General features: G+C 47.2%; 1 protein-coding gene across 2 annotated transcripts in view; it reads left to right on the top strand.

The window, feature by feature from the left end:
* Positions 1 to 9,096, top strand: part of TTC12 (tetratricopeptide repeat domain 12) — a 114,531-nt gene extending 105,435 nt beyond the window's left edge. For both annotated transcript variants that reach the window (XM_072155862.1, XM_072155861.1), the window contains exons 21-22: positions 1,550 to 1,775; positions 8,835 to 9,096. In XM_072155862.1, the coding sequence (XP_072011963.1) occupies positions 1,550 to 1,775; positions 8,835 to 8,904 (296 nt within the window). In that variant the 3' untranslated portion in view covers positions 8,905 to 9,096. The remainder of the gene's footprint in view (positions 1 to 1,549; positions 1,776 to 8,834) is intronic.
* Positions 9,097 to 13,363: the final 4,267 nt, after the last annotated feature.

Raw genomic sequence — 13,363 nt, 5'->3', positions numbered from 1 at the left:
TATGTCCAGGAGCAATCACCCTACCAGGACCTTATGATATTAGTAAGGTCCTGGCAGGGGGATTGCTCATGGACATTTAGAGACATCACATGACCCTCCTGCGGTCATTTTATGGTCAGGTCTGTGGTATAATAAGTTATTAGACTGGTGGCTTCACTTTACATATCAGGAAAGACTAGCAGAACTTCTAATAGATGTATATTGGTAAATTACCTAATATCCTGCCCCCTACACTTAGGGTACATTCACATGGCCGCAATGGGGGCTGTGATCCGGTTGCATGATTTGCGACCAGATCATGGCCCCACAGATCTCAATGGCTCAAGGTCACGGCACGGTGAGCATACAGTACTTCACCACACTGTAACTGTGTCGGCTGCACTTCTGCCTATGGAGGGAGGAGAGGTGACAAGTGCTCACTCGTCCTCACGGCCCTGTGCTCACCCATGATCCGGTCTGGGCTAGTACACACCTGTGTGAATGAGCCCTAACACAAAGAACATGAGGTAAAGTGGCCAACCACCTTATAATTGTTTGTCCAGGAATAGTCCCCACCTGCGGGTTTCAGGGTGGTGTCATCTGACATGTTTATGGTAAAGGAAGGGCCTCCTCGGAGCACAGAACATTTCTTCCTCTGAACGTAGGAAGTCACTTGCTTTGTTGTTCCCAGGACTGAGGAAGCAACTCATTATCAGAAGTGGGTCCATCAATTTTGATAACTGATTTGTTCAACGTTGATAATTTTGCCACACCTGCCCCGCACCCATGAATCCAGGGGGTAAATCTTGAGTACATTTTTTTGTTACTGCAGGGACATAAGTGGTAGATGTGCAATCCTGGCTCTTTTCATTCCCTATAATCCAGTACAACCTATAAGGGCACATTCACTAAGGGTCTGCATTTCGCATTTTCGTCGGGTTTCTCATTTTTTTTCTGTTTTGCCCTGAATTTCCCCGGGTTTTTGGCGCACGTGATTGGATTGTGTCGCATCAGCATGCGACTCAAATCGGGGGGCGTTGTTGTCGGACATCCCGACTGATTCGGACAAACCGTGGAATTTAGAAAGAAAATTGTGTTGCAAGATCAGCACTCACATGCACCGGGAATAAGAAGGTGAACTCCGGCGGACCTCAGCGGGGGAAGCGACACATACAGGAAATTGGACGCCGATCTTAGTGAATCGCGGCAGACCCGAATCCTCGTCGGACAATGCACAGCGGGATCGCAACAGGTAAGTAAATGTGCCCCATTGTATTGAAGTGGGGATTTACAGGTAGGCAAAAGCCCCATGATGTGGAGGACAAATTACTTCATCTTGTGGCTAAGAAACCTTTTCTAACTGCAACGACCATGAAGTTTTTGCTATGATCAATGCATAAATATCTGATTTGGTTTTAGTATTATGACCTGATAGAATGTCGGTTCATGTATGTAACATAAGCAGCATCCTTATAAGATGATATATAAAGAGTCAGACAAAACAACAAAGCATTTTGCACAATGACTTCATATTTTTTTTTACTAAACACGAATCCCTGCGTTTTGTTAGACTTTGGCACCCTGGTTAACCTACTACATTCTGACGATGAGATAACAGTGGGGAACGCTGCTCTGTGTTTGGGAAACTGCTTTGATATACCTGGAGCAGCCTCGACCTTGCTGCAGTCTGATATCCTAAGGCTTCTTCTGATCCATGCCGGTGGGGACTCCAGGGCACCCGCTGTAATACAGAACGCTGCCATAGCACTGGGTAAACTCTCTTCTGCAGAGCCAAGGTAAGTAGTACATTGTACTTTCACAAAAACAACAATTGGGTATCTGTGCATGTTCTGGATTGCTTCACAGAGAGTGTAATAAATAGCATGGATAGCAAAACCCTAATTAATTCCATGCAGCTTGCCAAATCAGTCCAAGTTATGTCATTTTGCATAATCTACCATTAAAATCAAGCATGATTAAACCAGGGACACTTAGATCCAGACTCTTTGACTGTGCTAATCTTCTTATAGTTGTTATCCATGGCTTTCTTCCTTCTAAAATCAACTTTTAAAATTATGTCAATGATCCCAAGGGGCTACTGTAGCCCTTCTGTGATCTGGATTTACAGGCTGTTACTCTGTCTCACCCTCCCCCCTGCTCCCTCAGCACTTGTGCAGTGAGCACTTTTTGCTGTAATCTCGGTGAGGGAGCATGGGAGAGGATGAGACCATATAACACCAGATCATGAAGGGGGGGGGGGGGGCTAGGGTAGCCCCTCAGACTAATTTTGCTTAATTTTATTAGTTGATTTTTGAAGGAAATAGGGCACTGATAACAAATGTAGGAATATTACCACAGTCACGGTGCCTGGATCTATGAGTAAGTGCCTCTGGTTTATCATGATGGATTTTGATAGATTTCCTTTACTGAGTAAATAAGCCTTTGAAGTTTCTTTTTATTTCGGAAATGAATGGAGTAGATGAATAGTAAACCTTTTACTATTCTTCTTTAAAAAAAATGGCTTTTCTGTACCATTCTCTTCTGTAGTGAGTAGTGCATCGAAAAGCATTCAGAGCTGGTCCACCTCTGATAGATACGAAGGCTAAAGATTATCTTTTTGGATGCCTAAGGACTATTTTCTCAAATTACACAAGCGACTGTCTGTAAAGTCATCACTAGCTTTCATTGATGTATGGATAGAGAGCCTAACTTGCTGATCAGTGGGGGTCTCAGTGCTGAGACCACAACAGATTGCGAAAGTGAGGGGCCCGACTGACCCCGCGCCACTCTTCGGACTAATGGAGCAGACGGCCGTGCATGACCATTCTGCTCCATTAATCTCTATGGATGGTGGAGATTGGTGAGCGCCGCGCTTGCCAATCTCCGTCAGCTCCATGGAGATTAATGGAGCAGAATGGTCATGCACGGCCGACTGCTTTATTAGTCTGAGGAGCGGAGTAAGTCGGACCCCTCATTTTCGCAGTCTGTGGGGGTCTTAGCACTGAGACACTGATAAGCAATGTGGAGATTTGGCCCAGTAGAGACTGTGGTAACGGGGTGCTGTGATGCAGTTCAAGACAGTGACACCAAGGTACAGTCCAAAACAGGTCTCGCCTGCGTTTATTGCAGCAAAAGTAAAATAAAACAGCCTTCACATTCAGGCATCCAAACAAAATAATATCCTACCCGTCAGGGTGCTAACTAAACATTGGTTCTCTAACTCACCGCTAACAAAAACACTTTTGTTGCTCCAGGCCCAGAGAACAAGGCTGCGTGCCCTCCAGCCTCCTGCCAGAGAGAGACAACAACTTCAGATCTGCTGAGTGATTATATCCAGGCTGATTAGGCTGTTCCCATCACCTGTGTCCAAGGTGCTGGACAAACCCACCTCAGCACTAAGGCCTTGCATAGAAGCCAAACCTAGGGGAAACATACCGCCCATCCACAGTTAACCCCTTCAGTGTCTCACATACCCTCCCCCTCTGTTTGACCCTGTGGGGACGAACACTTTTGGCCATCAGACAGTGGGTACGGGATAGGGCATCGGCATTCCCATGCAGCTTTCCTGCTCGATGTTCCACCGTGAATTTAAAATTCTGGAGCATTAGGAACCACCTTGTGACCCTGGCGTTCCTCTCCTTGGCCTGACTCATCCAGGTTAGGGGAGAGTGATCGGTCACCAGTGTAAACTGCCGCCCTACCAGATAATACCTCAGGGATTCCAGAGCCCATTTTATCGCCAAGCACTCCCTCTCGACTATACTATAGTTCTTCTCAGGAGGTGTGAGCTTGCGGCTCAGGAATGTCACGGGATGTTCCTCACCCTCCACTACTTGGGACAGGACAGCCCCTAAGCCCACGTCAGAAGCGTCAGTCTGCACAATAAAGGTCTTGGTGAAGTTAGGGGTGATCAGTACCGGTCCCTCACACAAAACCGTCTTAAGTCGCTGAAACGCCCCCTCAGCCTCTTCACTCCACTTTACCATCACCGCCCTGCTACCCTTGGTCAGGTCAGTCAGGGGTGCCGCTATTGTCGCAAAATCGGGGATAAATCGGCGATAATAGCCCACTATACCCAGAAAAGCCCTCACTTGCTTCTTGCTCAAGGGTCGTGGCCACTGCTGGATCGCCTCTACTTTATTTACTTGGGGTTTGATGACCCCTCGCCCAATACGGTACCCCAGGTAACGGGCCTCTTCCAGTCCCAGTGCACACTTTTGGGGGTTCGCTGTCAGCCCTGCTGCCCTCAGGGAGTCTACCACTGCTTGTACTTTGGCTAGATGACTCCCCCAGTCGTTACTATAGACTATGATGTCATCTAAGTAGGCCGAGGCATAACTCCGGTGAGGTTTTAGCACGAGATCCATTAACCTCTGGAATGTGGCAGGAGCCCCATGTAGCCCAAAGGGGAGTACCACGTACTGAAAAAGCCCATCAGGGGTAACAAAAGCGGTCTTCTCTTTAGCCCTGTCAGTCAGGGGGACCTGCCAATACCCTTTCGTCAGGTCAAGGGTGGAGAAGAACCTAGCCTGTCCAAGTCGTTCTATCAACTCGTCAACCCTGGGCATGGGATAGGAATCAAATTTGGACACCTCGTTCAACTTCCTAAAATCATTGCAGAACCGTAGGGAACCATCCGGTTTGGGAATCAACACAATAGGACTCGACCAGTCACTTTTAGATTCCTCGATAACCCCCAGGTCTAACATCTGCCTGACTTCTTCGGATATGGCAAGCCGGCGCGCTTCAGGGACCCGGTAGGGTTTTTGGTGTACCCGGATGTGGGGTTCGGTTATGATGTCATGCTTGATGACTGAAGTACGTCCCGGTAATTTAGAGAACACATCCACATTTCGGAGCACAAACTCCTTCGCTTCCTGAATCTGGGCCCTGGAGAGGGACTCCGAGATCCGTACTTCAGGCACCTTGGCATCGGGTACACCTACCTCCGGGGTCCCCTTCTTGGAGACAGACGCCTCCTCTACTCCCATGGCCATCAGGGACTCTCTTTCCCTCCATGGCTTTAGGAGGTTCACGTGGTATATCTGTTCGGGTTTCCTCCTCCCCGGCTGAGATACCCTGTAGGTTACCTTCCCCGCTCTCTCCATGACCTCATATGGTCCTTGCCATTTGGCCAAGAACTTGCTCTCCACGGTGGGCACCAGAACTAGCACTTTGTCGCCTGGGTTAAAGGTCCTGAGTCTGGCTGACCTATTGTAGACCCTAGACTGGGCCTCTTGTGCCCTTGTCATGTGCTCCTTTACAAGGGGCATTACCGCCGCTATGCGGTCCTGCATAAGGGAGACGTGTTCTATCACACTACGGTGGGGGGTCCTCTCCTGTTCCCAGGTCTCCTTGGCTACATCCAACAGCCCACGTGGGGAACGGCCATATAACAGCTCAAAGGGTGAGAAACCCGTAGAGGACTGGGGAACTTCACGTATGGCAAACATCAAATAGGGCAACAAACAATCCCAGTCCTTCCCATCTTTGCTGACCACCCTCTTTAGCATCCCCTTCAAGGTCTTGTTAAACCTCTCGACCAGGCCATCTGTCTGAGGATGATACACAGAGGTGCGGAGCTGTTTTACCTGCAGTAACTTACACATCTCCTTCATTACTCTAGACATGAATGGGGTACCCTGGTCAGTCAAGATTTCCTTGGGGAGGCCAGTGCGTGAGAATACCTGGAACAGCTCCCTAGCAATATTTTTGGAGGAGGTGTTCCTTAATGGAATCGCCTCGGGATACCGCGTAGCGTAGTCCAGGATAACCAGCATGTATTGGTGCCCCCTTGAGGATTTGACTATGGGGCCAACCAGATCCATTGCAATCCGTTCAAATGGCACCTCTATGATTGGTAGTGGGACCAAAGGACTCCTGAAGTGGGACACCGGGGCAGTAAGTTGACACTCAGGGCAGGAGCTACAATACCGGTTTACCTCCTCCCACACCCCGGGCCAGAAAAATCTCTGCAGGATCCTCTCTCGGGTCTTCTCAGCACCTAAGTGCCCTCCCAGCACATGTTTGTGTGCCAACTCTAGCACCAGCCTACGGTGAGATTGGGGTACTACAAGTTGCTCAACCTCCTCACCCCGTATCTGGTCGACCCGGTACAACAGTTCCCCAACAATCACCATTCGGGGGTATATTTTATCAGCCCCTGGTATTTGGAGTACCCCATTTATCACCTTAACATTCTCCCGTGCTTTAACCAAGGTAGGGTCCTGTAGCTGTGCAGCCCCAAAATTTTCACGGGAAATCTCAAGGTCCGGCATGTCGGCCATCTCCTCGTGGCCCTCGACCTCACCAGCTAGAACCTCTAGGGGAGAGAATTCATCACATGGGGTCACCCCTACTGCTGGTGTGGGTACATCGGCCTCAAAGGGTTCAGGGGCCAAGGCCGGACATACCTGATGCCCATTATCTGCAACAGCACCTGAGGTGGGTCTTCGTCTCCAGAGGTCCCAAAACACCGGTAAGTCTCTGCCAATAATAGCCTCATGAAACAGGGTCCCCACCACCCCCACTTCATGGGTGACAGTACCACAAGGTGTATGTAGGTTGATGACGGCAGTGGGATATTCGCGAGTGTCCCCATGTATACATAGCACTCCCACTTTCCGCCCACTGTACAGTCCAGGATCAACCAAAGTTCCCCGCACCAGGGTGACCAGACTCCCTGAGTCTAGCAAGGCTTCCACCGTGTGACCACCGATTGTGACCATACACACTTGGGGTTCTGCATCCGTGACTGACTCGGCTGCCAGAGCCGGCCGGGCAAACAGTGACACTCGCCGGGTCTGGTTGCAGTCCATTGGCTCCACTGACAGGGGACAGTTGGCAGCAATATGGCCCATTTCATGGCATCGCCAACACTGGATACAGCTATGACCTCGGTCACGAGCCTCACTGGGTTTCTGGGTATCCACGCCCCCCAATGAACCCCCTCCCAACCTGACATGCCTCCCCTTTCCCGCAGTAGTAGCCTTACCCAACGGTTTGGTGACCCTGTCACTGGCCCTGCTTCGTGTGGGAGAGGTAAGTAGAAAGTCCTCCGTAGCCCGATATCTCTCTACTAGGGACACGAGTTCCTCAGCTTTTGTGGGACCGGCCTGTCCAACCCACCGCTGGAGCCGAGAGGGCAGAGAACGGGTGAATTTGTCGAGAACCACTCTCTCCACCATCTGTGCTGGGGTGCAGTCCTCTGGTTGGAGCCACTTCCGGACAAGATGGATCAGGTCATGCATTTGGGAGCGTGGGGGTAGTTTTTCTGAGTAAGCCCACTGGTGGACCCGGCTGGAACGAACTTGAACGGTGACCCCAAGACGAGCCAGAATCTCCGCCTTTAGCTGGGGGTACTCACGGGCCTCCGTTTCACTCAGGTCGTAGTAAGCCTTCTGCGACTCGCCTGTCAGGAACGGTGCCAGGACATCTGCCCACTGCTCAGCCGGTAACTCCTCTCGCTCAGCTACTCGCTCGAACACAGTGAGATACGCCTCCACGTCGTCGGTCGCCGTCATCTTTTGTAAAGCCTTCTGCACTGCAGCCCGTGCGGAATGCTGGACAACCGGGTACCCTTGCAAACCAGTATGGGACCCCTCAGAAGTCGTCGCTTGCGGTGCTGCCATAACGCCAGAAAACTTTTCCATCATCAGCTGGAACATGGCTCGGGACTCTTCCCGCTGTTGCTGGAGCATGGCTTGCTGCAGCTGCCGATCAGCCCGTGACTCTTCCTGCTGCTGGCGGGACCTCTCCTCCTGCTGCTGGCGGGACCTCTCCTCCTGCTGCTGGAACATGGCTTGCTGCTGGCGGGACCTCTCCTCCTGCTGCTGGAGCATGGCTTGCTGCAGCTGCCGATCAGCCCGGGACTCTTCCTGCTGCTGGCGGGACCTCTCCTCCTGCTGCTGGAACATGGCTTTAATAATGTCCTCCATCTTGGCTTTATCCTGCAATTTGCCTGCTGCTTTCACCCAGGCCATGCAATGTTGCAGGATGTAGCGAGCCTTTCAGGTGTGTGTCTTTTTGAACTGCCCGCAATCCGAAGCACCATATGTGGAGATTTGGCCCAGTAGAGACTGTGGTAACGGGGTGCTGTGATGCAGTTCAAGACAGTGACACCAAGGTACAGTCCAAAACAGGTCTCGCCTGCGTTTATTGCAGCAAAAGTAAAATAAAACAGCCTTCACATTCAGGCATCCAAACAAAATAATATCCTACCCGTCAGGGTGCTAACTAAACATTGGTTCTCTAACTCACCGCTAACAAAAACACTTTTGTTGCTCCAGGCCCAGAGAACAAGGCTGCGTGCCCTCCAGCCTCCTGCCAGAGAGAGACAACAACTTCAGATCTGCTGAGTGATTATATCCAGGCTGATTAGGCTGTTCCCATCACCTGTGTCCAAGGTGCTGGACAAACCCACCTCAGCACTAAGGCCTTGCATAGAAGCCAAACCTAGGGGAAACATACCGCCCATCCACAGTTAACCCCTTCAGTGTCTCACAGCAAGTAACTTGCCTTCAGGGGAAAACCCCTTTAATAGGATAGGATCACAAAGGTAAAATTGCTTAATTTGGGGTCATAAATGTAGATGTAATAGACTTTTATGGTCCTTTTCATAAATGTGTAACCAAGAATACAAAGTCTATCAAGAAAAATGTAGTTACCGGTAGTATTGTGTACGGTGAAACGTTCCTACATTTTTGTAATACATTACATTTTTAGTAGTAATTGACTCTTACCAGGTAGAACTACCGGCCATCAAGACAGAAGAAAGATTTTGATTCATTCTTTGCCTCAAGCAATGACGTCTTGTGGTGACGCTTCTCATTCATTCTTTCTTTGTACTATTTTAGATTCATGACGCAACTTCGACAACTTCACGGGATTGAGATTCTAAACTCTTGCATGAAATACATCAAGTGATTGCCACATTCTCCCTATACAAGGACCATGACAGTGTTAGCCGGCAAAGACTACAGTTTATAGTTTGTTGTGGCATAGGTCCATTGCCTATAGGACCCTTTCTTTAATTAGACCACTGCTGCTGTATTTTATATTGTGTTTTATATGTATTTATTGACTGTTCTTTCATTTTGTTACATTTTGTTACAACTATTGTAAAACCAATAAAAGTTTTGATAACCTGTTATATAAACTGGACTACAGTATTTAAATATGTATTTTATTAATCTGTCTTACATTGTGGCCCCCTCCACCTCCTTAAATTGTGCCCCCCCCTTCCTTCATACATTGTGTTCCCCCTCCTATTTTCTACATTATGTCCCTCCTCCTTCTTACATGACTTCTCCCCTCCCCCTCTTTACACTGTGACTCCCCTCCTCTTGCTTATATTCTGTCCCTCCACCTCCTAACATTGAGTCCCTTCTCCTTTAATTGTGGCCCCTCTTCCTCCACACATTGTGCCCCCCCCCTCCTCTTTCTTACACTGTGCATCCCCCTCCCTCCTCCTTACATTGATGCTCCCCTCCTCCTCCATACATTGTTGCTCCCTTCCTTCTCCTTACATTGTGGGCCCCTCTTATAGCTGGACCCATTACAGGATTCCTGATATTCCCCCTAATGGCGGCATTGTATCTCATAGTGAATTTTGACATGGATTTTCTATCTGACAGTGGATTTTGACCACCATATGAGCATTACCTTGTCATAGGTTTACAAAAGGAGCTGCTGGAAATGTTTTGGTACTGCACAAATAGATGAGAACACATGCAAACCTTTGTTACACACATTAACTAGTAACTATTTCCTATTGTTCCCTATACAATAATTTAGTATAAAGCTCCGAATCCATTTATGAACATATTCTATGAGAAGTGAAACTCCTCTCTTTCTTCTGTGATAGAAAAACTGCAGTTTTGTATTTATTTTTTCCATTCTGTCCATATCAGATGATTCTTTTATTGGCTTCTCTACTGTTGCTAGGCAACCATTGTTCCAATACATTCATTGTAACTGATCTCAATATGCTTCCTAAATCATATTCATGTTCCAATGGTGTCCTGCACAATACAGACATAATACATGAGTGCATTAATATTCTGTGCACTACACTGATCAATGAATATGCATAATAAATGTGTCCTGCTAGTATGGGGTGAATAACACTGAGCCCGATGGGCTTGGATTTTACATGGAGCTTTGAGCAGTGTCATTATAGTAATAGCTTTCAACACCTACAAAATTATGACACTGAAAAAGTATTCCAGTCACTGCCTCCAGGCCCAATTATAGTCTCTTCTGAGCAGGGGAACCAGTCATGTAAAAAACACAGTCAAACAAGCAGGAGTGTTTTAGATTCTGCATAGTGTCCTATCTGCAGGCTGCATATCATACAGGGTTATCATAAATAGGTGTATATGTTATAGAGCAGGAGGAGCTCAGCAGATTGTACATAGTGTCCTATCTGCAGGCTGCATATCATACAGGGTTATCATAAATAGGTGTATATGTTATAGAGCAGGAGGAGCTCAGCAGATTGTACATAGTGTCCTATCTGCAGGCTGCATATCATACAGGGTTATCATAAATAGGTGTATATGTTATAGAGCAGGAGGAGCTCAGCAGATTGTACATAGTGTCCTATCTGCAGGCTGCATATCATACAGGGTTATCATAAATAGGTGTATATGTTATAGAGCAGGAGGAGCTCAGCAGATTGTACATAGTGTCCTATCTGCAGGCATCATGTTATAGAACAGGAGGAGCTGAGCAGATTGTACATAGTGTTGTATCTGCAGGCAGCATGTTATAGAGCAGGAGTTTCTTAGCACATAGGGGCACATTTACTTACCCGGTCCTGTTGCGATCCCCAAGGTGCGTTGTCCGACAAGGATGAAGTCCGGGGCGATTCACTAAGATCGTGTGCCTGATATCCTGCATGTGTCGCTTCCCCACTGAGGTCCGCTGGAGTTCACCTTCTTCTTACCGGTGTATGTGAGTGCATACATAATCTTGCGACACAATTTGAATTTAAAATCCTGCGCTTAGTCCGAATCAGCCCCCCCCCCCCCCCCCCGATTTGTGTCGCATGAAAGGTGCCTGCAATTAAGCTTTATTGTTAATCCTGGTTCTTATGACAACCCAACATTTTTGAAATCCAATTGTCGCAGAGCATAAAAAATTTTGACTCAGGTTACAATAATAAAGTATACATTTCCGACTAACATACAAATTCAACTTAAGAACAAACCTGCAGAACCTATCATGTACGTAACCCGAGGACTGCCTGTAGTCAGGAAACCTGGCGCAAATGCGGTCCATGGACCCTTAGTAAATGTGCCCCAATGTATATACTGTCCTATCTGTAGGCAATATGATTTGAGCAGATTGTACATAGTGTCCTATCTGCAGGTAGAATGTCATAGAGCAGGCAAAGGTAAGCAGATTGTGCAATCAGAATAGCAGGAGAAACGGAGGAGATTGTGTCATATCACCAGAAAGCAGATTATAGGGTAAGATGAAATGAGCAGATTGAATATTGTGATGTTTCTGCAGGCAACATAATATACATCAGGAAGAGACAAGCACATTGCATTTATCATCTTATCTGCAGGCAGCATGTTATAGAGAAGGGATAAAGGGCAGATTCTATATAGTGTCTTATTTGAATGCAAAATATTATAGAGCAGGAGGAACTGAGCAGATTGTACATAGTGTCCCATATGAAGGAAGCTTGTTAAAGATCAGGAGGAGCATGTGTCTTGTCTACCAGCAAGATTTTATAGAGCATGAGGAAATGAGCAGGTTCTAAATGGTGTCATTTCTGCAGTCCGCATGTTATAGAGCAGGAGGAGCTGAGCAGATTGTACATAGTGCCCTATCTGCAGTCCGCATGTTATAGAGCAGGAGGAATTGAGCAGATTGTACCTAGTGTCCTATCTGCAGGAAGCATGTTACAGAGTAGGAGGAGCTGAGCGGATTGTAGATAGTGTCCTATCTGCAGGCAGCATGTTATAGAGCAGGAAAAGCTGAGCAGATTCTACATAGTGTCCTATCTGCAAGTAGCATGTTATAGAGCAGGTGCTGAGCAGCTTGTAAATATTGGAGGAAAGTTATAACACGGTGCTCCCAGTTGATACATCCTTTGCACGTGCACAATGTTCTGGATATACTAAGAATTTCTTGCCTGTCTGGCACAGAATTTTGGTATGGCCTAAAGCCCCTTTCACATGCAGGATGGATATCTGTCCCTATAGGCGCCCCTGGTGCCGGTCACGGTACGGTGAGCACAACGTATGTCAGCCTAACATACTGTTGCCGGGAAAAAGATAACGTTTGCTCTATCTTTTCCTGTATGTACGGCCGGGCACCATGCATTCCTATGAAGAAGGGAGAGGTGAGCACTGCTCACCCCTCCGCCTCTCCAGCTGAACATGTGCAAGAATCCTAAGGCATAATCTATCCTGGCCCTGCCCAATCCCGCCCTGCCACGCTTGTTTGGCATGAAGGTGGCATAGGGGAGAAAAGTTGTAATTCCTGCAATATGTAGGCGAGCAGGAAGAGTATATTTCTGTAACAAGTGATGTGCAAATTGGGCTGCTTTTAAAGCTTAAGTTTATGTGATGTCCATTGCTCTGGGCTGTTAATTATTCACATCTCTCACGTGACATAACCTCCCTCTAATCGTCCGGAGCACTGAACATCGTGTCCCCGCACAGCTTCTCCCTCCTCCAATGATGTCAGCTCTCCATGCTGTGAGCTCAGTTTGTGTGAAGGAGGTGGAGGCTGAAAGCTGTGGACTCTGCAGCACAGAAAAGTCACATGTTGTTTTTTGAAATGCATCCAAACCAAGGCCCAACCCCTGGGACTAAACAAAGGATTCGGTCAGGAAGCCATGTAAGTTATAACACACAATTATATTGTAATGTAAATGCTAAGAGAAAGCAGAAAGGCATCTGTGCAACGCACGTGTGATGGGCTTCTGCCATCCGTCTTAAGTGAAAAGGAGGTCTTTAATGATAGGTTCCCTTTAACATTTACTAGCAGTCTTGTCCACATTCTGTGACAAAACCCCATTGCTTTTGCAATGCAATATGTCAATTTATGTTGCAGATTTAACACTCAAGTCCAACCTATATAAAGTATTAGTGGTTAGAATAAGTTACAGAAAGATGACCAATACACTTCCTATTTATTCTGCATTCAGAACTCCACTGCTGATGAAAATAGGGTAAATTTACACGCAACTGGTTTGATATAAAATTTCCATGACAAATCCAAAAAGATAAAAAAAGCCAAATTGTAATAAACTGACTGAAACCCAAAAAGAATCCTCACGAAAATTTTGCAAAATCAAATCAAATCTTATAGATTGTATTCTAGATTTACTATAAGATTGAAAAGGCAAATTCTGTGCCGAAAC

Source organism: Engystomops pustulosus, chromosome 6, assembly GCF_040894005.1.
Source record: "Engystomops pustulosus chromosome 6, aEngPut4.maternal, whole genome shotgun sequence".
Lineage (NCBI taxonomy): Eukaryota > Metazoa > Chordata > Amphibia > Anura > Leptodactylidae > Engystomops > Engystomops pustulosus.
This window is presented reverse-complemented; position numbering and strand designations above follow the sequence as displayed.